Raw genomic sequence first — 24285 nt, 5'->3', positions numbered from 1 at the left:
TTGAAGATCACCTTCGTGTTCAACGAGAACCCTTTCTTCGAGAACAAGTCATTGTCGAAGACCTACCACTTCAGCGAGGTTAATGATATGCTTCGTCATGAGATAACGTCTATCGACAGCGACACTGTGGCGTGGAAAGCTGGCAAGGACCTCACGTTGAAGTCTGTGGTTAAGAAGAATAAGAAGACTGGTGCTACTAAGACTGTCCAGAAGGAGAGGGAGTCTTTCTTCAGATTTTTCACGTAAGTTTTGGAGTTTTAGTCAGTTGTAGTTTATTGTAGGGTAGTTGTACGTAGACATTTAAAATGGTGAATTTATTAGTCTTGTGATCATTTCTTATCAGCAGCATGTAGACGGAAATTTTGGTCAAGTTGTTGTGATTGTGATTTTTTACGTTCGGGCGTTGATGAGATCTACGCAAATCCCTGTTTTTCGTATGGTGTTTGATTTCGCTTCGTTACTTACATTCTATGTAGTTCTACTCACGTCGTGAGGTTGGATGCATCTTCAACCTTGAGAATTTTCACTGCAGTATTGTGTCCTTTTTCAGTCCTCTTGGACCTGATCATCCCATCCCTGAAATCTACTTAGATTTGGACTCTGATTCCGAGTCCGATGATGACGAGGCTGATAAGGAGCGTCTGCAGTTCTTCATGAGCGCCGATTTCGAGAAGGCTGATGACTTGAAGGAGAATATTGTTCCTCGTGCCTTCAAGTAAGACTGAATTGCAAATTTCATTTACTGCAGTACGAGGTGTACTATAATGGTCGTTTGCGTATACAATGCGGTCTACTTTCAATTTTGGGTATTATTTTTTCATGTCAACGTGGTGGTGGTAAACCTATAAATATCAATAATACTATAATATCATAAGAATATAATTTGTAGTAAAATATAAGATCAGAATAATATTATAAACTCGTTAATATCGATAGTTACCAATTGTATATCATCTATTCAAAATTATTGTATGAAAAACTATTAGATTTTATCACGTTTATCATATTACAATACGATCTATATATTACTTTTATTATGTTATCCTTATATCCTTCTTTATGATCCCAATATCGTTATATTAGTTTATTACATTTATGTGTTTATGGTTGATATGATGGTGAAATTCATGTGCTGTTGATTTCGATTTTTTTCCTCAAAAATATATGGTTGAAGTTGGTCGTAAAACTTGTGTCGAAATGGTATTATGATCAGATACTATACCGGCGAGGCTGCTGATTACGATTCCGATGAGGACGATTCGTCGTGTGAGGATGAGTGCGAGTCCGACGATGACTCTGAACAGGCTGATGAGGGCGCCGTTCAGAAGCACGAGTAAATACGCATTTGTATTACACGAAGGTTAGAAGTGGGGATTTAATGTCTCACTCATTATTCTACTGTTCTTCTCACTGTAATCGTTGCATCGTCCGTCACTGAATTATCGGAAGCTCCAGAGCAGCTACAGCACTGTATTGATCGATCGTAGGGTGTAGGGTAATCTGTCGGAAACACTGCCAAATCTGTTTCTGGTTACGTTGATAGACGAGAAGCTGTTGAGTTTTTCGGGTTAGTGGGGTGATTGCTCTAGATTCGGGTTGGTTTTTTTGTAGGGAATCGAATATTTTGAGAAGTGGGGCGATGCAGTATTCTCATGGCAGTAGCAGTTTGGTGCAACTCGAAAGGGTCGGAGTTTGCTTATGCGGCTGTTGTTATGCTTAGTCCATTGGAGTTTGACACGTGTCGTGAAAACATTAGTGGAGAGTATATTTCACGACTACTGCATATCGCGAATATCGGGTTTTTCACGGAGTATTATGCCACTGATTGCGAGAACGTTAGCGTTGGTTGTAACTCTTGTTGATGGTATTACCGTGGAAATTAATCATCTGCGTCTTATATATCTTGTATGTTATAGAAGGAAAGGAAAAATTAGCGGGAAATATTTTTTGAACAGCTTTATTATTCATAACGGCTTTCTGATGCCCCCACAAACGTCATCGGTCGCCCAATGCCCATCACCCAAGAGAGCTCGGAAGCAGTCAGCTTCTACCACGTCAGGCCATCCTCTCGGTGTGCGGCCTTTGGGAAACCTCTATCTGGTTAGTGACGCGCACAGAGCAGAAATTACGGGCGATTTGAAAATGGTGGGGGAGGAAATTTTCGTTGGAACGATACTACGGTATTTGGATGGAAAATCATTGGCATTTTTGGGGATGACTTCGAGAGCGATGTTGGCGTATACGGGGCTTGATGAGCTGTGGAAAGACCTCGTGTGCGGAAATGAAAATTATCGCGGAAAAATCGAGCCGGCGGAAAATGGAGCATATTGGAGGGACACGTATTATCGTATGCGAGGAGGAAAAATGGCGCCGAGATTCGACTGTAGAGTCTTCAGCGATTTGCTTTATCAACCGTTTTTGCTGCGGAATTTACCGATGCCAGCTGAAGTGAGCAGTGGGAAATGCAACATAACGCGAGTTGATGTCTCGGAACTTTCGGTTGAGGATTTTGTGGCGAAATTCGAAAGGCCGGGAAAACCTGTTATATTAACGGGTGGAATGAAAAACTGGGCGGGTATGGAAAAATGGCACTCTGATGAGTATTTGATGCAAGCGTGTGGTGACACGGTGTTACTGTGCGGAAGTGGAGATATGACTATACGGCAGTGGTTGCAGTATTGGAAAAATGGAGGGTGTAGAGAGGATGGACAGCTGTTTGTATTCGATGGAGAATTCCGAGAGACCTGCCCGAAGTTGACTGAAGATTATGAAGTGTTTGAGTAGTACTGTGAGGGGGGGTGTTGGAGGAACATGCGTTCGCTCTCGTCACCAGAGTTGAAGAGTTCCTCGTTTACTTACGAATTCGGGTAGGAGTGTACAGAAAACAATAAGAATTTCGCAAAGTTTTATCGGAATTTTCATATTGTCACCAACAAATGTGCATATTTTCCCCTCATATTGGACTGCCACGTTCAAGAGTGATTCAGAATTTCTCAAAATTGTTCACCAAGGCGATCGTGCTTAGTTACTTCAAGAAGGACATGTATGACCTGTTGAACGGGACGCCATACAGGCCTCGCAATGCCTGGTTAATGGTAGGAGGCCCTGGAGCTGCATCCAAGTGGCATGTTGATCCTAATGCTACTCACGCTTGGAATGCAGTAGCGAGAGGAAGCAAACGATGGGTAGTGCAAAAGGGGGTAAAGCTGGTTATATTAACGGGTAGTAGTACGTTAATGGAGAGTTTTATATTCCTTCGTGTTGGCTCCACGAAAATTGACTTCGACCGACTCAACAGTATCTACCGATTCAAACGCTTCGGGTGTCATCTCAACGGGAAGGCTGCATCGTGACGCCAATTGGGCGTCTTTAGTGTTTCCAATCATGTTCATGCGTACACATTTTCAACTGAGCATTGATCCTCGTAAGTTGTACTGAGATTGGATGATCGTAGCCATATCTTGGCTCACGTTTGTTGGGTTGTCTCAATGCCCTAACGAATCTGAGAGTCTCCAACCTGCAACTAGCATGGAAAGTCTCTGCGCGGCGCGCACATTGAAAGGGAGTCCGTTCACAAAAAGCACTTAGTTGTACACGCTAGTCGGCATGAGAGTTGGAAGGAGGTCTTGTGAGAGTCAGAAGAAACGAGTATCTTTTTGATGAAAAGGGTGGGAATTTCTGCGTGGCAAATATTAAAAATTATACGCCATGGAGTCTGCAAGAACTGTTTACGAGGAGCACACTAGATAATCGTAAAAATCTCGCAAGTAGGTCTTATGAAGGTCAGAAGCAACGAGCGCTGCGAAGGGGGTTGCTGACTGGTTTAGTGTGGAGAAATGAGCTCATGGTCAACCATATGTGTTGGTGAAATTTTGGAAATTTTGGTAGAATCTTGATGGTTTTTGAAAACTTTTATCCGAATTCGTACTCAAACTCCTGAGCTCAGCTGACGAAAGGGAACATATATTCCTCCAACGCTGTTCATATCAATCGGCAACAAATTCACCTCCGGAAAGGTTGTGTATGTCTACTGCATATCATTCCTCAGTTCATGCTACCTCCAAGCTGTATTCCGGTCGGAGTGTACCCTTCTGGTGATGGCTCTAACATGACGCAACCTGTGTCCCTACTTCACGAATGGTGGCCTAGGTGGGTAGTTGTTGCTATCTTTTGCGTAGCAAACCGAATCTCGATCATGAACGTGAAGTTTACCTCTGCTGTATCACGCGAATATACACTAGTAGTAGATCTAAGGAGTGTGGAGTACATTGCTTTGAAATTGTCTTAAAAAGTACCCCCTGTTAAGTTCTTTAGGAAAATTCGAAAAATCAGCGTTTATTGTTATTGCATTTAGTAATATTTCTATCGCTGTCCAGAAAGGATGGAAACATATGAATAGGAAGCTTTGGATTTTTGACATTTTTGTGTGAAACTCCGAAAATCGATTTTTCATATATTTTATCGTCCCGAAGATTTGTACAGTACGCGCCATCTAAAGAACCGGAATGGTTGTGCAAGGGTAACTTCTACAAAAAAGTGAGTTTTCTTGGCTTGACATTTTCTCGTGTATCACTGATATATATACGTATTGCTTAGGAGGGGACAACACTCGATTGTCGAAAAAATGTGAAAGTTAAGAAAATTCTCTAAAAATACCTACCTCGCAGAAAACCATTCCGAACTGAAGTAGTTTTTGCTCCCTCAATAGATTCTTCGAAGAGACCGAAGCTCTGTACGGCGATAAGCTGCTACAAGGGACCTGCAAAGCTGGAGAGTGCATGTTTGTTCCGAGGGGGTGGTGGCACTGTGTTATTAATAATGACGACAATGATGACATCACTATCGCAAGTAATACAAAACATAGGGTGTCACTGAACTCCTAGAGCTCACTGCTGGAGGGGTGGATTTTTTTTCTTTTTTTTGTGTTTTTTTGTTCTCCCATTTTTGCTCCTCTATTAGTAGGGCCTTGTAATAGAGTTCGCACATACATGCGCTGTTATTCGTTGAAAATTCGTTTTGAATGCTCTGCTCGCTCTTTAATCACTAGGCACAGATATAAAACGAATAAATAAGTCTTATGTATTACTATTAAAGTTGCGAGACCTGTGTGTTGGTGAGTAGCCGAAAATTTCATCGATTTATCTTGTCAGTTACTCAAAACTACTGTGCAGAATCGAGCGTTCACAAAGCGCGACGTTTCTTCCGTGAAACTCCTCATTGTATATCGGGTCTTCTCACCCACGATTGCGATGAGTATGAGAAGTTGCAAAACGAGATGGCTGATGAGTTTGATAAACGGCTGAGGAAAAAGCGTCCGGATTTACTGGCGCGAGACGATGTAGTGTGGGCGAGAGCGGTACGCGTGTGTTGATTAAACGGTGAAAGCTTGTAGTATCATCATTGGAGTTCACCCGTGATACAAAAGTTTCATTTCACTTCGCGAGAAAACGCATGTGAAAAGTGGATAACGCGTAAAACACATATAATGTTCCATGTGCAATGGAGTCATTTGTTCGGTGTGATTCTCCAGATATTTTCAATTCGCTTCATATCGCTTTTTTCATTGAGTGTTGCGCCGCTTCACGTAGAAGGGGTGGAACTTCAATGATCATGGGTGGAAAATTATTGGAAAAATGAGTACGATGATGTGAAATAAAATAATAATAGAAATAATTGATAGTAATGATGATAATGGAAAATACCATTATAATGGAGTTTAACCCATTTAACGTGAAGTGGATTCTGAGGCGTATATGTTTCCATAACCGATGGTACAATTGTTCTCGCGATGTGGAATGTGAAATATGTTTGTCACTAGTGTTTTTCACATCACGGGTGAAATTTAAAGGATATGGGAAAAATGAGCTCAGCTATTGCCATGTTGTGCGAGAGGGAAATTTTCTTTCCTTTCTGATCATCCTTTTAATTCCCCGAAAGAAATTCTCCTCATAGGGGAACTTTTTCCTGTCTTAATTGTTGGTCATTGTAAATTTATGCTTGTTTTTTTCCGACTATTTACGTATTCAAAGTTCACTTTAGTTTGTAGATGGTAATGTGCTCGTGTACTGTTTACACTTGTATGTATTCTACTCGGCGTTATACAGTTGTAACTATGCTCTAGGAATTCGGAGGCTCGTCATTTTCAGTCCCCGAAAGCGCCCAAGGATATTTTGGATAGTGAGAGGCATGATGGTAATGGTGAAAAGTTCTCTTTTTGGTCCCACTTGAAGTCCATGCGGAAGACCATATCGTATGAGAAGAAATAAGTGATCTACATGATGTAGAATACGTCTATTGCATCGCTATTGTGCTTATCATTCACACTGACAGTACGTTTCTATTCTCATTGTGAAGAACGGGTTTTGTTGATTACTTCTTGGGTGAACTTGAGGAGACGTCGCCTTTTTGTTCAGTATAGCTATGGTTTGTGTTCATATCGTATAAACATCGTGTTCATATCGTATAAACATCGTGTTCATATCGTATAAACATCGTGTTCATATTGTGTAAACATCGTGTTCATATCGTATAAACATCGTGTTCATATCGTACAAACATCGTGTTCATATCGTATAAACATCGTATTATATAAGTACACAAATAACGCAACCCGCAAAAGCTGCAAACGAGACGCCAGCTTCGTACCCTTGTTATATCATATAATAGTCATAGTGAATAGTAGCTACTATGACTATTATATGATATAACTATCTACTGGATAGTATACATAATGTTTCAGTCTGAAAGAGTTCCGGGGATCGACCTCTGATAATTTCAGAGGTCGATCTCCCGGACTCTTGAAACAGCGTGCGGAACAGTATCGTAGGAGCATTCATAAAGCACGCCAATACTTCTGTTGGTCATATAAGCCAACCGTCTGAAAATCGGCCTGTCGATGAGTAGTACGCTTTTGCTGCAATTTGGGTTATTCGCACTCTCAAGATCGCGATAGGATCTGAGTCAAAAACGAATCAGGCGGAAGGGTGATAACGCCATCACATCACGAAAGTGGCAATGACTTGTTATCGGGAAAGGGAGTAGGAATAGTGATAGTTGTGACACATTTGAGATGAATGGAATCATAATTCGGTAAAGTTCCATTGTTGCGCAGCATTTTTAGGAAATATGTTTTGTTTCCTCAGCTGAGCTCAAGGATTTGCTTGCTGCATTATGAAAATTCATGCAGGACTAGTTGTGAGGGTGTTCGAAAACCGAGGAAAATCTCCCGAAATCTGCTCGGAGTTTCTTCATTGTTACCAACACATCATGCGTAATACATGTAGTTGACCATATGCATTTTCCCCGCTACACATAGTACAGTGCGTGTTAATTTGATACGCAAATGTGCGTTACTTTTTAGGTTAAAGAGATTCAATCTGGAACTAGATCGCATATGCAATGTAACAATGGCTATGAACATGTGTTGTGATGACCGTCCCCGTCTGGGACTGTGATAGCAGCAACTTGTTCACTATAATTCGTCCTCCAAAATAACACACATTTGCATATCAAATTGACACGCACCGTATTGGAATATTTGTTTGGTTCCCTCAGCTGATTCTGGGAGTTTACTTGCTATATTTATAATATAGCATTGTATGGAAATTCATTTACGACTTCGGGTAGAAGTGGGAAATGATCAACATGAACTCTCCAAGATCAATCGATTGTCACCAGCACGCGTAGTTAACCATGTGCCAATTTACCAACACCGCATAGTAGACTGTGTGTGGGGGATAGTAGTTCATTTAGATGATCATGTAAAGGCTTTTGGACGGAAGGTTCACGATGAAGAGAGTATTGCAGCCGTTCATCAGCAAGCAAAATCTGTGCCCCATGCAGCGAATATGTTCCTGAACAGTTGAAGTGGTGTGTTTTACTCAGACTTTGACGACATTAACTGAGCTCGGCGCCGGATACAAAGGACCGAGAAGGCTTCTCAAGCGCTACTATTCCATTCCTTAAGTCGGCAGCTCGGTGGTTTATTCGCGTTAATGCGGTAATTTTCCGTGGGGGTTCTCGGCCCTGTTGCAATAACGATATACTAGTTTTCATATAGACCATTTATGGGAGTCTCACGATACCCAGAAGGTGAGCTCTCAGTGAGTGAATTTCACACACCAGTAGTGCTTCGGTGTGGAAATGCTTTGCAATATCTAGAATAGAGGTCAGCGGGTAATACCCGCCGGGTATAGAGCACTACAGAGTTTTTGTATACGATTAACTAATACAGCTATATAGATTGTGTAAAGTTTAATCGAGTTGGCTGTTCATTTGTGCGAGGTCAGCGGTTTCCATTGTTCACCTGTAAATATGGGAACCACTCGCCACAATGAAATCGGTTCACCCGTAAATACGGGTTGTTCTCCGACTCGAACGCCTCAGCTAGCTCTGGAGGACTACAGTCCAACATTTTGTTACATGTTCGGTCCATTGAATTGATCCCCAGGGGATTTCAGTCGGCTGATAGCGGATTTCCTTCAGACTGACAGGCAAACTCGTCCGAACCGGTTAACCTCAACTTTTCCTCAACGCAAGTTGCTGTCTACGATTGTAGACTGCAGTTCACTGAGCAACTCGAGGAGCAATAAATGGCTCCTTCAAGAGCCCATGGGATGTGAAACCCGAGGTATGAATCCTCGACGGTGAATCACTCGCCCAGTCTCACGCCCAATCGATCTGGTGAAGTGAGGAACTTTCTGCAAGTCGTGAATGTCTTGAGCATTCCAATTTTCCATAGAACTTCTGGCGACTGAGCCGGTATTCATTGTGATGGACATCACAAACGCATTCCTACACATAGGGTTCACGGAGAGAGACCAGCAGTACATGGGTTTAGTGTGAGACGGCGAAATCTTCTACTGCACCAGTATGCCATTCGGGTTATGCATCGCACCCAGCGCTTTGCAGACTGCTGTTGACTGGCTGTTCGTTGACGTACTGTAGGAACTGATCTACAGTGAGTGAGGATTCTTGCTTCGCAGTGTACATAGACGACATCATGGTAGCATGCAGAACCTAATAGAACCAGCAGCTATGCTATACGACGTGTGCAACTGTCAAATCGCTGTCTACGACAGGCCTTTTTTATGTGCTACAAACTCGAGTTCAGTGTGTAGCGACGTCTAGCGGAATTGAAGGTTTCTTACAACCCTCGAAAGCCGAATAACAGTTCCTACATGAGGGTTGTTTCTTTTGTAGTATTGTTTGGTTTTGGTGTTCGTGCCATTGGATCCTAGAGATCTGCCGCCGGATTTCGGGATGAACTTGCTTCTTGCGAGTTTCCCATGATAAACGAAACGGCGAGCACCGCTGACAAGTAGTACTTGTGAGTGTCAACTTGCCAGCAACATTGCGTAGATTTTCGAACGCCAAAAGCCGTACACGCTGTTGGAGTTTCACTCCAAGAGTGCTTCTTATGGGCACAAGGTTTCATGATTCTTCATAGGTATCAAGACTGAAGTCTACTCATTGCAGAGCATTATTTACGATGAGAAGAAGCTCGGTAATCCACGGCGGCTTGAAGGCTCACAGGCTCACTGCGTGTGAGGTACAGGTAGAAGTGGAGCATCGTGCTATATCAGGACTCAACCTGGGTCAACGACTGAGTCGTTACGACTCGGAACAGTTTAGTCGGACATTCGTCATCACTGATATCTAAACATAAACGGTTCAGCTATTGTAGCATTTCCACTACGCATCGTCGACTGCTGTGGTTGGGGGCCCACGATGAGCTCTCTGCAGGCTGATCGTTTCCTGGCTGCCAGCCAGGACCCATTTGAAAGAGCCATCCCGCCTCGTCCTTGTCTCGGTGTGATTTGGAGTGCTTGTGCGGGGTGTCCGGGTATGGAGCAGGCTGAAGCTCGTATTGAGCAATCGGTCTGTTCTCTCTCTATATTTTTGCTCCGTACTCCATTCTGATGAATTGCGGAAGATGTCATCGCTATGAGAACATTGTGGAAGAGGAAAGTGACCAAACGAATAGTTGAGAGGATTTGTGTTGTGGCGCGGCTACTTGATGGAACACAAAATGGAGACAGTTTACAGCTCTGGGCAGAAAAAAAGGTTGGTGACTGGTGCCTTCGAGGGGGTTGAGGTTTTCTCGTTCGTCACTACCCCTCCTATATCGAGCCGAGGAAAAGTGCTTTTATTCTATCTATACTGTCTGGGTTGCATGGCCTGTGCTTTTTCGCGATTTTGGTGTCGTTTCGTGTATTGGTACGGTGTGAGCGTTCCCGGAATGACAAGATCATTCCTCATTTGCGTCCTTTCCTTCTTTGTTGTGAGTATTCAAGAGCTAGTGGAACCTTTCATAGTGGTAGCTGATTGTCATAGTGTTGTTTTTTGTTCGTTGAAATGAGTTGCTTGCTCGCGCCTGTTGCTGTCGCGACTATCCTAGCGCCGTGTTTGTTCGTTCCGGGCGATGTTGGGGAGATCACAACGGTTGATGAATCTGAGGGTATATATGAGCCCACCGTCGAAATGGTGTTGGGATTCTGTTTCGGCTTGGCTGTGGGGTTGTTATTACGGCTGGGGAGAAATGACGAGTGGCGGGATCGAACCGGGGTGGTATCTGATATCCGTTCGAGCTGTCGTGGTAAGGCTAGAAGTGCACGGAGGGGGGATCGAACCAGCGGTCAAGAGGTTGTTTCCGCCCGTGTGAGGAAGCGTATTGAAAAGAAATCATCTGGTCTGGGCATGCGAATACAGCCTCTGATGTCTTCTATATATGTCCAGGGAAAGGGGGAAGCTAACGAGTAATGGTAGCAATAGTTTTGTCGAAGTGAACTCTCTTGTGTCTCAGGTCGTCGACTGTTTATGCCAGGAAATCGTCGATCAGAAGTGGGCGATTTGCTCCGACGATTATAGTGCCGTCATTGCGATGATAGATAGTTTTGCATGGAAGTTGTCCTCATTGTGATGTGCTATAAGACGGTTGTTTCCGAGTTGGGGAAGGCGGAGCGAAGTTTTTTTTCTCTCAGTATATTTCTCGTGAGTATTTCTTGCCCTTATGTCCCCTTTCTATGCGTTAGCCCCGATAATCTTGGCCATACTGGGGCCTCAACACGGTTGCTCCTATTTAAGAGATTGGATGAATTCAGCTATTGCCGGAGTGAAGAGTCACACGCCACGAAATTGTGTTGCTGTCAACAACGTGCCTGCTGGTAGCGGTGATGGTCGGTTTGCACTTTGTTTGGTGAACTTGAATGAAGACAAAACTGATACAAAAAACGACGAATTGGATTGGACCGCTGAAGCCTTAGCGAACTTCATCTCCTCTAGGAGTGCGGAACTACTGCTTGCCGGTGGTGATATCCTCAGCATTTTTGGTAGAGTTGAATACTGGCTTGGCCTTGCGTGGGGTACTTTGGCCGGTCTCGCAACTGCGTGGATGATCGGACGTTGTTGTAGTGGTAGAAGAAGTGGTGGTGGCGGTGAGTCGAGAAACGTTTATTATCCTGCTGAGGAAAAGAGAGTCGAAGTTTCTATCGGCGAGCAGACGATCGATGGCAATGACGTTGTTATTTCGGTGGAGACGCCAGCGACTGAGTCTACTAGTGCGGAATCAGCTACCCCGAGGATGGACAATGTAAAGGAGGCTGAGGCATATCGCAGGGAACTTCCCGATGTGCGATTCAATGCGCCTGTGTACCGCGAAAAAGTGAAGGACTTATCACAGTGAGCCCTTTGGTGTGTGAAATTGTCTCTGATCTGTTGTCAGGTTCTCGACAGTTCCCTCATCTATAGAGGCGGTTGAGTTGCCTCAGACAGAAGTTATGAAGTAAGACGAGTTTGTTCATTGGCTTCGATGAGTTTGGTGAAAATTGTAGGGGTCCCTTGTAGTTCTAGGCACACTTTGGAATTGGTTTACGGTCGAAAAATATGGCCCGAATGTTAACTCGGAATTTTTGCAGGCGATTTGCTGAGAAATTCTCGAGTAACGAATTGAATTGTTGGAATGTTGCTGTTAATGTTGGGGATTTATGTTTGGTTTCCTCACGTGAGCTCGACAGTTCCTCACTACATTATGGAAATCCACACACGATTTAGGGTAGAAGTATACAAAAACCAACAATAATTTTCCAAAATTTTATCCGAATTTTCATATTTTCATCAACACATGTAGTTGACCATATTTATGTCTTTTCACACTGGGAAGAACGTTTTACCGCATTTACGGTATGTGATCAGGTCTCCTGCTGATGGTTCTCTCTCTGGACGGGCGGAACAAACCGCGGTGTCTTCAGCAGCGGAGATCCCGGACTCGAGGCCGGCAACTGAACCTAAGTTGGACGGAGGAAATGAGTCACCTTCCACTCTGAGCAAAACTGACGCTATTGCTGGTGCTGCTGAGAACTCGAATGCACCCAACGCTACGGGTGAGGGGTTGGGGGATTTTCGCTTGATGAATCTAGCCTAGTGTGTGTGTGTGTGAGTTAAAAATCCAACGCCTACGACAAAACGGGTTAGTTGGATTCGCATCGATGCACATTAGCTCGCGAGGGTTCAGTTTTAGCGTATTGAATTGGCTCGTTCGTGACGCCAAGAAGTGTTGTTCACAGGGCGAGAAAACCTTGGCCAAGAGCGGCTTTACTTTGGTTTTTATTAAGTTACACCGGCGTTAGCGGACATTGAGTACAGCAAGGGACCAGCAGCCTCTCCACGGCAAAACGTGACTGGTGGTAAATCGAAACGTCATCGTCCTCCGAAGCCGGAGCGTCAGAGATGTAAGTTGGTCTTCATAATCGATCACGTGATCGATTATGATTACAGTCTTGGGATATATGTTTGCTTCCCTCAGCTGGACTCGGGAGTTCGCTTACTTATTATAGGAGTTCCCGTACGAACTAACTTAGTTCAACTAAGGTGTACGAGAATTTCCTCGAAATTTTGATATTGCCACCGACACATGTAGTTGACCACGAGCATATTTTCCCAACCCCACACTTTGTGATGACATAATGAGGTGCTTCTGAGTGTTCTCTTGTCAGTGGCAGCGTTGAGGCAACAACAGCGTGAAGAGGAAGCAGCTGAGAAAGCTGCCCTTCTCGCGCAAGCCCAAGCGTGAATAGAAGTGCTCCGTAATGGAGATCTTGCGGTATGAAAGTTTACTCGGTGATCATTATGTGTGACGTTATTGGTAGCCGTAGAAGTGTTAGATGAGTACATTCATCGTTATTGTCACCATCAGCATTTTTCTGATGGTTTTCACCATTTTCGGTTGAGTTCCTGTATACGTGTTGGCTTGGCTCATGATGAGAGGTTTTTGGTTATTAGTCAGAGGGTGCGAGGTAAAGATGTTCATGCCTTGAACTAGAGCAATGAGGATTCTATTTGGCCTGCGGGCACGAATATACGAATGAGGGCAATAACTCACTGAGTTGAGAATGATAATTATAATAGCCAATAGCGATATTGGGTTTGCATGAGACCAGCATGTCAGTCAACGAGGAATTCGGCTGAACGGATCACCTCGAATGAAGATTCAAATTAGAAGCTCCTATTTCATGACCAAGGGAATCGATTTGGGCGATACGGACATCATTCCTCTCGGTCTAGCGATCTACAACTTTGGTGATAGTGGTTTTTTCTGGCGATGTGGGAAGTTGAGAAAATCACGAACCATCGGAGGCCGTTCAAATCTTGAACTTCAAGATGGACATCTGGTGGCATTCACCGAATATTGAATGTAACTATCTTCATCGACAATCACTCGAGATGACTTCAAACCGAGGGGGGCAGGAGCACTCCAACCTGCGGACTGGGCATGTGGCTCGCAAATGATGGTGAATGCCGAAAGGGCTGAATATTCGTTGCAGTGCGGATATAGATTGATCGATACATCGTGTCGGACACGGCGCGGATGTGAGAGAATGAGGAGGAAGTCGGGCGAAGAGTTGTCGAGTCTGCTGTGTTGAATGAAGATATTTTTCTTGTCGCGGAAGTAGTTCCAGTTTGAGGATGTTGGTGAGATACTATATCGTGTAGTAGAATATTTTTCGCTCAACTCTCTCAGGCTATCCCGAAACGTACTAGATGCGTTTCACTCCGACGGTATCGACGTCGCGAACAACTAGTTCTAATCTACGAATAGAACAAATGCGTTCATGTAAGAAGTTCCGATTGTGCAGCACGCGCAGTATTAAATATGCAAAATAACACCTCCAGCGGGGCTCGAACCCGCGACCACGGCCTTAAAAGGGCCGCGCTCTACCGACTGAGCTATAGAGGCTTGTGCCAAATGTTTAAATATTAGTCCGATGATGTTGGTCAGCGAGCCAGCCTTGACGATGTATCATCAGCGGCCCTATAACGACAAGATGTGACTGGCTCCCACAGCTGTGGACCACAGCCTGTGGTCGGCTGAACGAAATAAAGGCTCTCGCGCAGAGTCTCTGTCATGCTCGCCGAGCGAGCCCGGCTAGCGCCAAATCGCAGCTCAGTGGGTAAGCTGATCCGACAGACGATGTGCTCGAAGGGCTGAGGAGGTCGGCTTCAGACCCATTTAGTTGTAGTCTCCGCGAGTTCGAAGCCTCATGCTGTCTATGAAAACCTACTAGAGTTGATATCTGTTCGCCTCTCTCTCTCACCCTTTGTCTGGACAGTCGGTAATCTCATAGTGAATTTTGATCGACACATTGTGTCGGACACGGCGCGGATGTGAGAGAATGAGAAGGAAATCGGGCGAAGGGTTGTCGAGTCTGCTGTGCTGAAGAAAGATATTTTTCTTGTCGCGGAAGTCGTTTCAGTTTGAGGATCTTGGTAAGATACTATATCGTGTGGTAGAACAATTTTCGTTCAACTCTCTCAGGCTATCCCTAAACGTACAAGATGCGTTTTCAAATCGTTCAAAGCGTTTCAAATAAAATTCTCTTCATCCGGGACACAACGCCAACTAGGCTGAGCCAAAGCTGCTATTTCTGCCCACTCGGATCCCTACTCATGCCCACTAGCGCGACACCTTGAGTTAGCATAGTGCAGGCCCATTCCCGATCGGCTGCATGTCAGTCCATTGCACGAACTATTCGAAGTTCTAACTGACTCGTCCTAGCTCGAATACGACTCTGTGCTCTCGCTTCCGACCGGTATTGAACTCTTCACCCGGGACACAACGCCAACTAGGCTGAGCCAAAGCTGCTATTTCTGCCCACTCGGATCCCTACTCATGCCCACTAGCGCGATACCTTGAGTTAGCATAGTGCAGGCCCATTCCCGATCGGCTGCATGTCAGTCCATTGCACGAACTATTCGAAGTTTTAACTGACTCGTCCTAGCTCGAATAGGGCCGCATTAGCCGAACGAGGAGCTTGGGCTCGCGGAAAAAATATTGGGCCAGAGGGAGAAAATCTTGGGCGGGCGGAAGAAAATCTTTGGCCAGAGGAAGAAAATTTTGGGCGCGCGAGAGACGAAGGAGCATCACGCGCAGAATTAAATATGCAGAATAACACCTCCAGCGGGGCTCGAACCCGCGACCACGGCCTTAAAAGGGCCGCGCTCTACCGACTGAGCTATAGAGGCTTGTAACAATTGTCTAAGTATTAGTCCGATCCAGTCTAACAATTCTCTCGGCCGTATTTTCTTATGTAACAATGAATACTATAGCATACGATGGTCATAGGATATTTTGTAGTCTCCGCGCTTCCACAAAAAAGGCAGTCGGGAAGGGTCTTCTAGCGGGGATCAGCTGGCGACCACTAATAACACCAATGAACCAAGTATCTCTTTGAGGCATTGATGAACAAGGTATCATGCCACATAGATTCATAGGCGAGAACCCTTTCTGGATTATAACTGTGTATAGGTCGAAACCTTTATGAATCAGCAGCATTACTGTGTCGCTAGGAATGCAATGCACCACAGTAATCTATGCATTCGTCGTTGACTCGACTGTTCGAGTATGCAGTTTTTTACTAACATCAGGTGCATCGAAAACGACGAACTCGAGAGCTCTTTGGGAGTCATCTGTGCAGTGTGTTAAACTTGGCATTTTGGCAATTACACTATATGAAATCTTTCTTAAAAATCAAACAGAGGGTTTCGCATGATATCCATAGATAACAAGCTTGCGATGCAATCCTTTGAGTTGTTTCCTGCATCAGATACTGATGCGTTTCGTGTTTTAACGACATCAAACCATATTGAGGCCAACGTTTCCGTGAGCTTGATATTTTGTTCCGCGCTACATAGTAGTTGGCGATGAACACCAAAGTTTCTCGGCAAAAGCAGTACAGTACCGATAGTATAGTTCAGTGCATCAGGAGGTTCACCGAACTATGACTGTTATATTATAGCTATTATCCTTCAGCTGATCGCTGAGCAGGCCAACATCAAACACGAGATGGAAAGGATAGGATATGTGAAGAACTCAAGTTTAGGCTCGAGTTCGGCAACTCATTACGCCGTCCCGATGAGAGAACTTCCCCGCTGTAGATGAGCGCAGCAGTATAGCGCACGTATTCGTTAGGAAACTCAGCTTGTATATCACAATGGAATGTGGAGTCTTTGACACACAGAGGCAACCCTGAACTTCAGGCCTTGGGACCGGCCTGAAGCAGGAGTCCACGGCGAATGTAACGCATCTGCTGCGCGATGATCTGCGTGACACTAATTCCCCATGCGTTGAATGGTTTGTTCCTTGTTGGAAAACAACTTAGACACGATGAAGTGGCTAGTGATCGATCGCGTACCAGGCGAGCAGGAACCGAATTCCGATCGGTTGGGCGCGCGCTGATGACGTCGTTTCATACCTCCTCCCGAAACGGTCGGGCGAGCGAGAAAGCAAGAGCGCATGATGCGATCGTCGCAGTATCACTGGCCAATTCGATCTTTCTCAGCCTTACTTGTCACACTCTTATCTAATTATGAGCGCTGAAGCTGCCGCCGCTCCTTCTGTCCAGCACCGCCAGTCAGTCAACACCTACTCCGTGTCCCCTCAGACCGGTGTCACCTACACTACTCTTCCCCCACAAGGTGTCACTAGCTACGCTACGGGTCAGCCTACTACCTCTACCTCCTACGTACCACCGGAAGGTCAGCAGGCCCTTCCACAGGTCTATATGGATCCTGATAGCATCAAGCACCAGAAGACTCAGAGCCTCTCTATGCTCGATAGTCAACTTGGTATGGCGAAGGACTCGGCAAAGAACGAGTTTGAGCAGGCTAAGCAGTCGATTAATATGAAGGCCAATTATGATCTGCAAACTACCACCAGTGCTATCGAGCAGTCTCGTGCCCAGGCATTGTTCGCGTTGGAGCAACAGCATCAGCAACGACGAATGGAGATCGAGCAGAGAGCTCAAGAGCAAAGGATGCAGATCGAGGCTACTGCCAGTCAATTGTGCATGCAAGCTCAACAGCAAAAGCTCCAGAAGGAGATGGCTGACAAGATGGCTAAACTCCAGCAGCAGCAGGCCGCTGAGCAACAGAAGCAACAACAGCAACAACAACAAGCGACTTCCTATGTCCCCGCTCAGACCACGTCGTACATTCCCCAGTATGTGACTTCTCAGACCGGCTCCTATGTGCCTCCTCAGACGGTCCAATACGTCACTTCTGGTCCCTCCACTGCGGGTCAGCAAACTACCTATTCTTCAGCAGCTCCTGGTGTGACCTATTCGTACGGTGGTGGATACCCGGGTGCCTCTGCGGGTGTACCCTCGTTTGGCACCTATAATATGCAACTTCCACAGTACGGCCAACCTCAAGTTGTGAGCTCTACTAGTGTGCAACCAACGACTACCACCACAACCCAGCAAGCTACCTCTGCTCAGGCTTAGTGTTGTAATTGAGTGAAGGATTCCAAAGAACTCTTTCTGTGCATTATTGTTCAGAGAGGAAGGATATCCCTAGCGATGACGTTCTTATATGGTTGATTTGTTGCGTTATTTAGTCAAGGGAGGATTTTTTATTCTCTCAGTGATCAGAATTTTGATTAGTATAATTCGTTACTTTATAGAAGCTGTGGAACCAGTAGTGTCCTGTACCAAGGGCGAGCTAGAACCTTTCAATGCTTGAAATTTACTGTATATTGTTAAGATCGCTTTCGACGTCGAAGTGCAAAGTTTCTCTGCACTAATTTTATGAGATATGTATGTCGTTAGCTATGCCGTAAAGCTGCGACAGAGACTTCTTTACGTAATACCTTCAAGCATCATATTGATACGTTGGGACTAATGGTATCTAACTACTTACATGTGCGGGTTGAGATGAAATATAGATTAAAACTACTGGAAATGCTCTACACGGATACATTCGCTAATAATTACGTTTCATGAGGTTAGAACTGATCCCTCGTGAGGTAATTTGCATCGATGCGAACCTAAGCCGTGTTGTCATAGGCGTTAGACTTTAAACTCTCTCACACACGTTTTTCTACCTATCCTAGTGAGGTTGAAAACGTAGCATTAAGCATGGACTACCAACCTTGCTCTGGAAGGACTAGCCGAGGGATTAGACGTTCAACGTTCATATTGTTACAAGTGCTGTAGATTAGATCGCACTACACCTTTTCAATCTAAAATTCAGCAAATGTGAGAACAAATAGAAGCTGGTGTTGTGTGCGACATCTTGGTCTTGCGTTACACCTTTCGAGTTCGACGAATTCGAACTTGTTCCCTGTTACGAATGTGAACTTTCATTTCGAGCTAGAACATTCATTCCGTGATAAACGGCTTTCATTCTATTAGAATTAAACTTTATTTTTCTAATTCGTCCTTTTACTCGCCGAATTTGAGATTTTAAAGGTGTCGTTCACCCATACGTCGGTAATCAATGTCTGATCAATCTCAACTGTATTCAACACAACAGCATCATCGAGCAATGGAAGCTGGAGAAGAAGATTATTCAATTCCATCGACCACTAACAAAATGTATCTTGTGTATTTGATAATCCTTGCACTGGCAAAGTGTGTATGGATTTGAATGACTCGGAGTTCGTATTGTACAAGTGGCCAGCTTCTACTGCACCTTCTTCTTGTGGGCGATCGGTTCCTCGCCCTTTGGCGTGCTCTCTTCATCGTCACTGCGAATATCACCATCCTGAAAAGGAACATGCTTCTTTCGACATGTAATTGGTTAATATGATTACCGCGAGAACACCATGGTGTTTGATCGTCTTGAAAATCATCTTGATAATCATACTACCCCAGATGATATGCAAGCACTGCAACAGCACTAGGAATATAGCCAGCATACAGTCCTTCAACGGGCGTTTATACTCGATAGCTGAGACCATGGCAAACTACTCCAATACATATATACCGTAACAATCGTACCATAAGTGCACGCCGGAATAACGCAGATTCTCGGGTACACATATAACCTCGAGAAAAGGAAACCGAACGCGAAGTTGGCGAAGGCGAGATCGGTCGGAGTCTTCAACCCTGTCCATAATGATCATTCATCTAAGCGAACTTGGAGGAGTTCTTACATTCATATTTTTCCGCGAGGTAACCCACAGTTTTTGCAACGTAAAGAGGCACATCGCTGATATTATGTAGGAAAATCACAGTAAGGCCAATACGATGATATTTAAGGTCTGAAAAAAACATTATTTTACACCAACAAGATGGAAAGAAATTTTCCTACAGAAACTTCCGATCATCAAACTAATAGTTATGAGATGATGGAAAAACATCTGGTAGAAGTCCTTGCGAACCGTTTCGATCATCTGAGAGGCATTCATAGTATACATATCTCTGCTGATGATGATGATGCCACTCACGATGAAAGCCAGGCAGCTGCACCAGAAGCTTATCTCAACCAAGTAGTAACGCTCTAACTGAAATCACAATGGGAATTCGAATCAGCTGAAATTAGTACCCCGATAGAACGGTCGTGAACACCAGGGTCAACGAAGAGCATCCCGACAGGGTCCGTGAGCAATCTGCTGAAGCTGAACCATGCCTCGTGGGAGACGACATAGAAACCATAGCAGCTAGTGAAGGTGTGCCAGCAGGTATACCTAAATCATTGAAGAATAGCAGAGAATACCTGAAGTCAATAAAAACGCTAAAAGTTATTTCAATTTGATAGTATTCTGAATCCGAGAGCGACCATTTAACGGTTACCATTTGAAAAAGAAGCCACACTTCGCGACACGAGCTCTTTTGCTAGTGTTACACAAGGCCTCGAATGAAAACCGGGAATTTTCCAAAGTTTTAAATTCCACGAAATCACCATCACATGCGATTCTAGTTTTCATAACTTACCACATGTTTTCCTTTAGTTTACGCAGAGTCTTTGCGGGTAGACCTTTTGGTATGATTCTATCAAATAGACACGGCGCGTTCGCGAAGACCTTATGATAGGCACCGCTGAGTGAGAACCTTATCACCTGATAAAAAGTAACCATTCAAAAAACCCATAAGAAATCTCGAGATGTTATTACGCAGATTAGGGCACAGCAACACGGTATGAAGATATGCGGACTGTAGGAAGACATATAGAAATTTGAGGAAGAATACACTACGAGGAAACTCGAACACATAAGCATCCTATCGATAGTAGCTATATGCGCCCTGGATCTAGTGCATACCGTTGTCCCCATCAGCAGTCGTAAATCCCAAAGCAACTGAGGAGTGCAAAGGAGACGGGAGCTCAGACACAAGATGGTCGGCACTGTCGAGGAACGACCAATAGAAGTCACTTGACTCTGCTTGTATACCCACATGCATATTGACGTGCCTCGGCACGCTCCAGAGAACCTCTAGCCTGGCGGTAGAGCACATGACCTCTACTTCCCATTGAGCCAACCCAGGTTCAAATCCCACCACCGGCATTTCACCACGTCCCTTGTCCATACCACGGACACCCTTGCAATCTAAACGCTGCCGGCTGCCACCCGAGTGGATACCGCATAGCCGCCGCCCTTCGCCGTCGATCTCCTTCACCAATCTCCTGCTCCCCCCTTGCCTCACCAACGTGCTCAATCACCGATGGATCCGTATGGCGCCTTTCAATTTCATCACACTGAACCGCGGGCTTAACATTAGTAGTGTGGTGATGCTCACATGAAGAGTCAGTGAGCATTCGCTGCACCACGGCTGAGTCTCTCGATCGACTACGTCTCGAAAACTCTGAAACTTTTCGTTCTAATTTTTCTGTTTCTGTAGACTCGGCCTGAAACAAAATGAGAGAATCGATCTTCTCATTAGCGAAAATACTAAAGAAAAATCATAACCATAATTCGATGGGAAACCTCATCACGACAGTTAAGTTCTACGTTCATCGTAGAGCTGCGAAGGAGCCATTCGAAAAAAATAAATTCTACTTACTTGATATTAATACTACCACATATAGCAACGATCGATATCAGTGTTGGAGAAATGTATGTCTGATTTCCTCAGTTGAGCTTCCAGAAAAAACTCTTTCTTGGTAAAGTGAAAAACCAATGATAATTTCCTCAGAATTTTCACATTCTCATCACCAACACATGTGCATATTTCCCACACTGATCAATTCACTTCAAGCCCGAACATGACGGAATTGAGACCATCGTAGTACAACCCCCATACACCTACCATAGACAAATCAGACGCGGCTACCTCTATACCATCTCGAGGGTCTCCCTCTTCTGGTGCGGACCTCAGACGCCTGAAAGACATCATCACTGTTAAAGCCGGATAAGACTAAATTTCCGTCACGCGCCACAAAATTACCTCAAAATTCCGTACCCGAGCATCGCGGCAAACAGAACCCACACGACTGTTCGCAACAAGCGTTCAATCACTGATGCTGCGAAAACAAATACTTGGCCGAACCTGAGAGCAACGATCTTGAGCGGCGCGGGATATGACTAAGTTACTACACCCATCGAATGGCCGAGAATACAACCCATATGGGAGCAATGGCGACTTCATTCGCCGAGAGAACTGGTGAAGCGGGGAATATCGAGCTGAAACACCAAACGACCCCGGTTCAATCCCGAGCGGCAACATATAGGAAATAATTAAATATTCACCAAAAACCGACTACGATATTACTATTATCATCGATGTAGTTAATATTCATATCACCTGAATTCATGCCAGTTTCACCCGTTTTACGTAAAGTGCCGCAATACTGCATGTAAACACGTGGAAATATGCTTTTCACTAGTGTTTTCATATCACGGCTGATTCAACTCCACAAATGCATACCATAACTACTCACTAATCCCAATGAAAAGCACATAGTCATTCGAAAAATCCATATCAAAAACAGAGCTTCCACTACTACTTTGAACTTAACTCTTCGAGTGGAGGCAAATCCATCCCGTTATCAACCATAGCGCTATAAAAGGTCGCCAACTCGGAGGAGTAACTCCACTGGGCGTACAGAATCTGAGAGCACACCAGAGAAGATACAAAAATGCTCGCCTACTTACTCTGGTCATCACTCCAACCAAGACTGCTACCATAAGTAGGGATGCATACACGATGTATCGGGAACGCTACGTGCAAAGAAAGCGACATGTGGTATTAGACTTAATTTTGGTAGTATATAATTAGCGATAAACCTAGGCATTAAAATATACGAAATTATACCATATAGTGTTATAACCCTATTATAGTAATTTTCATCAAAGTCAGTTGCTCAACAGTGGTGGGTGTTGGGATGCTAGTTGGACGAGGAGCTCAGTGGGGAGTGTGGTCCAACCCGCAGCACACATGTAAGTGTGTCTGTTGTTCATTACTCATATTCTACTATCCACTATCAATGGCAACACAAACATTACTAAGATAAACTTCAAATACATCATATCAAGCGTTTCGGGATTACATCATACACCGAGGAAAGCTCACATAAGTTCTCCCGTTGAGAAACCTCGAACAGACACTGACTCACCTTCCTCTTGAGCGTCAACTCCTCTGCTATGACAACAACAGCTTGTCGGAGCTCTTCAGGTGAGGGAACACGATTAACCTAAAATAAAAGATCTAAATTTTCTCCTAGTTCAACACCTACTTTTTCACGACCATCACCACCGCTCGGTTGCGTCCGCTTCCATTCAACGCCGATACCACAAAGTTCCTGTATAACCATCTCATGGGAAACCAGTTTCCGTTGGAGACTCTCGAGTTCTTTTTCCAACGCTTTTATCTGAACAATGATAACAATTCCTTTTATGAATCGAATCACCCGCATCGTCCAAGTTGACGAGATGATCCAACCGAAATATGAAATACATAAGATAGTGTCCTAACAGCAAACGCTCGAAAGCAGTAGAAATATTCAACCTGCGACGCCTTCTTGAATGTGAAGGCAAGGTATATATGATCGCTCTATTGAAAACATAACAACGGACATTCTAAGGTTTGCTATCAAATGCTCCTAATGCTACTTCAACATAAATCACAATAGCAAACGCACCCATAATACACCCAGAACGGACCGTATACCGCGAAGAACTCAGAATTATGCTGAATTCGATCGTGAGTGCTGGGGAGAAACGATTAGTTCAAATACGGGTATCGACATAGTAGTAGTATATTGAATTTCCCTACCCTTAGGTCGCAATCATCCACAGATGACGAACCGCCATCAGGATCGTTGGAGGAGCTAGTAGTAGAAGTGGCATCACTCACTGGACTAGGCATGGCTGGCACCAACCTAGAGGCTGCGGCCACCGGGGATTGGCTGTGAATTCACATCGCTCCGCCGCCGACAGCCCTTTAATCCTCTATTCGGACGACTCGGGTTCGATCCCCAGCGGTGACCCTTTTAGTTCACATTATATTTTGGTAAAATATGATGCGAATTAAATACGATCACTTGCAGAGCAGCTTTGTTTAAGTTCAACACGGAATGTGTGAAAGATCTGTGCCATAATTTACGCCTGCGTCTATTATTCAGACGCGGTTAGTCAAGTTTCCCTCACCAGAATTGTCACTATGTATTTGTACACGAAGTTGACTGTAGTAGGTGAGCTTGGGAGACATGTACATGATCAATTAAATGTGTTAGTTTCGGAATGAGACTTCGGGTGAAATTTTGGGATCATTTCTACCCTAATTCGTGTATGACAGCGAACTCATATATCCCAACACGGAACAAAACAGCTTAGATTCAGCACGCGGGTGTTTCAAACATGCACGGATGATAATCACGATGAAAAATAATCTTCATTGGTTCAAGCGCTCATCATCAGCAACGTAGCAATCACAACAGAGCTGATTGCAGCAGATTCAGCACTCGAGGTAGGGTTAGCAGTGGTGGGGTCGACAGTGGTCGTTTCGGGAACGCCCGTCACAATGGTAACAGGTACGCTAGTCTCTGTAGTAGTACTGATCGCAACGGTCGTGC

General features: G+C 44.6%; 7 protein-coding genes and 2 non-coding genes across 9 annotated transcripts in view; 5 read left to right on the top strand and 4 right to left on the bottom strand.

Annotated features, from left to right (window-relative positions):
- Positions 1 to 719, top strand: part of Pmar_PMAR029637 (protein SET, putative) — a gene marked incomplete at both ends in the record, with an annotated part of 853 nt that extends 134 nt beyond the window's left edge. Inside the window, 2 exons of the mRNA XM_002779173.1 lie at positions 7 to 242; positions 551 to 719. Of these exons, the coding sequence (XP_002779219.1) occupies positions 7 to 242; positions 551 to 719 (405 nt within the window). The remainder of the gene's footprint in view (positions 1 to 6; positions 243 to 550) is intronic.
- Positions 720 to 1103: 384 nt separating this feature from the next.
- Positions 1104 to 1337, top strand: Pmar_PMAR029636 (hypothetical protein; the record flags this gene model as incomplete). Its single annotated transcript, XM_002779172.1, has 2 exons — positions 1104 to 1129; positions 1214 to 1337. 2 exons carry the CDS (start codon positions 1104 to 1106, stop codon positions 1335 to 1337), a joined length of 150 nt encoding a protein of 49 aa, XP_002779218.1.
- Positions 1338 to 2009: 672 nt separating this feature from the next.
- On the top strand, positions 2010 to 6266 carry Pmar_PMAR029635 (Protein psr-1, putative; the record flags this gene model as incomplete). The annotated part of the gene is made up of 7 exons (XM_002779171.1): positions 2010 to 2054; positions 2677 to 2780; positions 3026 to 3185; positions 4049 to 4149; positions 4709 to 4848; positions 5151 to 5338; positions 6147 to 6266. The coding sequence occupies 7 exons, from the start codon at positions 2010 to 2012 to the stop codon at positions 6264 to 6266; spliced, it is 858 nt and encodes a 285-aa protein (XP_002779217.1).
- A 5315-nt stretch (positions 6267 to 11581) lies between these two features.
- On the top strand, positions 11582 to 13069 carry Pmar_PMAR029634 (hypothetical protein; the record flags this gene model as incomplete). The annotated part of the gene is made up of 5 exons (XM_002779170.1): positions 11582 to 11679; positions 11723 to 11782; positions 12193 to 12380; positions 12612 to 12728; positions 12993 to 13069. The coding sequence occupies 5 exons, from the start codon at positions 11582 to 11584 to the stop codon at positions 13067 to 13069; spliced, it is 540 nt and encodes a 179-aa protein (XP_002779216.1).
- Positions 13070 to 14160: 1091 nt separating this feature from the next.
- Positions 14161 to 14233, bottom strand: Pmar_PMAR029633. Its single transcript has one exon. It is a non-coding gene; the product is annotated as a tRNA-Lys (tRNA).
- A 1213-nt stretch (positions 14234 to 15446) lies between these two features.
- On the bottom strand, positions 15447 to 15519 carry Pmar_PMAR029632. Its single transcript has one exon. It is a non-coding gene; the product is annotated as a tRNA-Lys (tRNA).
- A 1325-nt stretch (positions 15520 to 16844) lies between these two features.
- Pmar_PMAR029631 (conserved hypothetical protein) lies at positions 16845 to 17866 on the top strand. The gene has a single exon (XM_002779169.1). It carries the CDS (start codon positions 16863 to 16865, stop codon positions 17775 to 17777), a length of 915 nt encoding a protein of 304 aa, XP_002779215.1. The 5' UTR covers positions 16845 to 16862; the 3' UTR covers positions 17778 to 17866.
- A 1091-nt stretch (positions 17867 to 18957) lies between these two features.
- Positions 18958 to 23579, bottom strand: Pmar_PMAR029630 (longevity assurance factor, putative; the record flags this gene model as incomplete). The annotated part of the gene is made up of 16 exons (XM_002779168.1): positions 18958 to 19038; positions 19088 to 19224; positions 19275 to 19382; positions 19430 to 19537; positions 19588 to 19669; positions 19724 to 19780; positions 19822 to 19963; positions 20211 to 20335; positions 20670 to 20821; positions 21012 to 21120; positions 21522 to 21594; positions 21660 to 21761; positions 22219 to 22322; positions 22828 to 22905; positions 22948 to 23082; positions 23487 to 23579. 16 exons carry the CDS (start codon positions 23577 to 23579, stop codon positions 18958 to 18960), a joined length of 1686 nt encoding a protein of 561 aa, XP_002779214.1.
- A 533-nt stretch (positions 23580 to 24112) lies between these two features.
- Positions 24113 to 24285, bottom strand: Pmar_PMAR029629 (hypothetical protein; the record flags this gene model as incomplete). The annotated part of the gene is made up of 1 exon (XM_002779167.1): positions 24113 to 24285. A coding segment is annotated over one exon (173 nt), but the record flags the coding sequence as incomplete, so codon positions are not given.

The sequence above is a fragment of the Perkinsus marinus genome, assembly GCF_000006405.1.
Source record: "Perkinsus marinus ATCC 50983 genomic scaffold scf_1104296947766, whole genome shotgun sequence".
Classification (NCBI taxonomy): Eukaryota; Perkinsozoa; order Perkinsida; family Perkinsidae; genus Perkinsus; species Perkinsus marinus.
The sequence above is the reverse complement of the archived record's forward strand: the minus strand, read 5'-3'. Positions and strand labels throughout refer to the sequence as shown.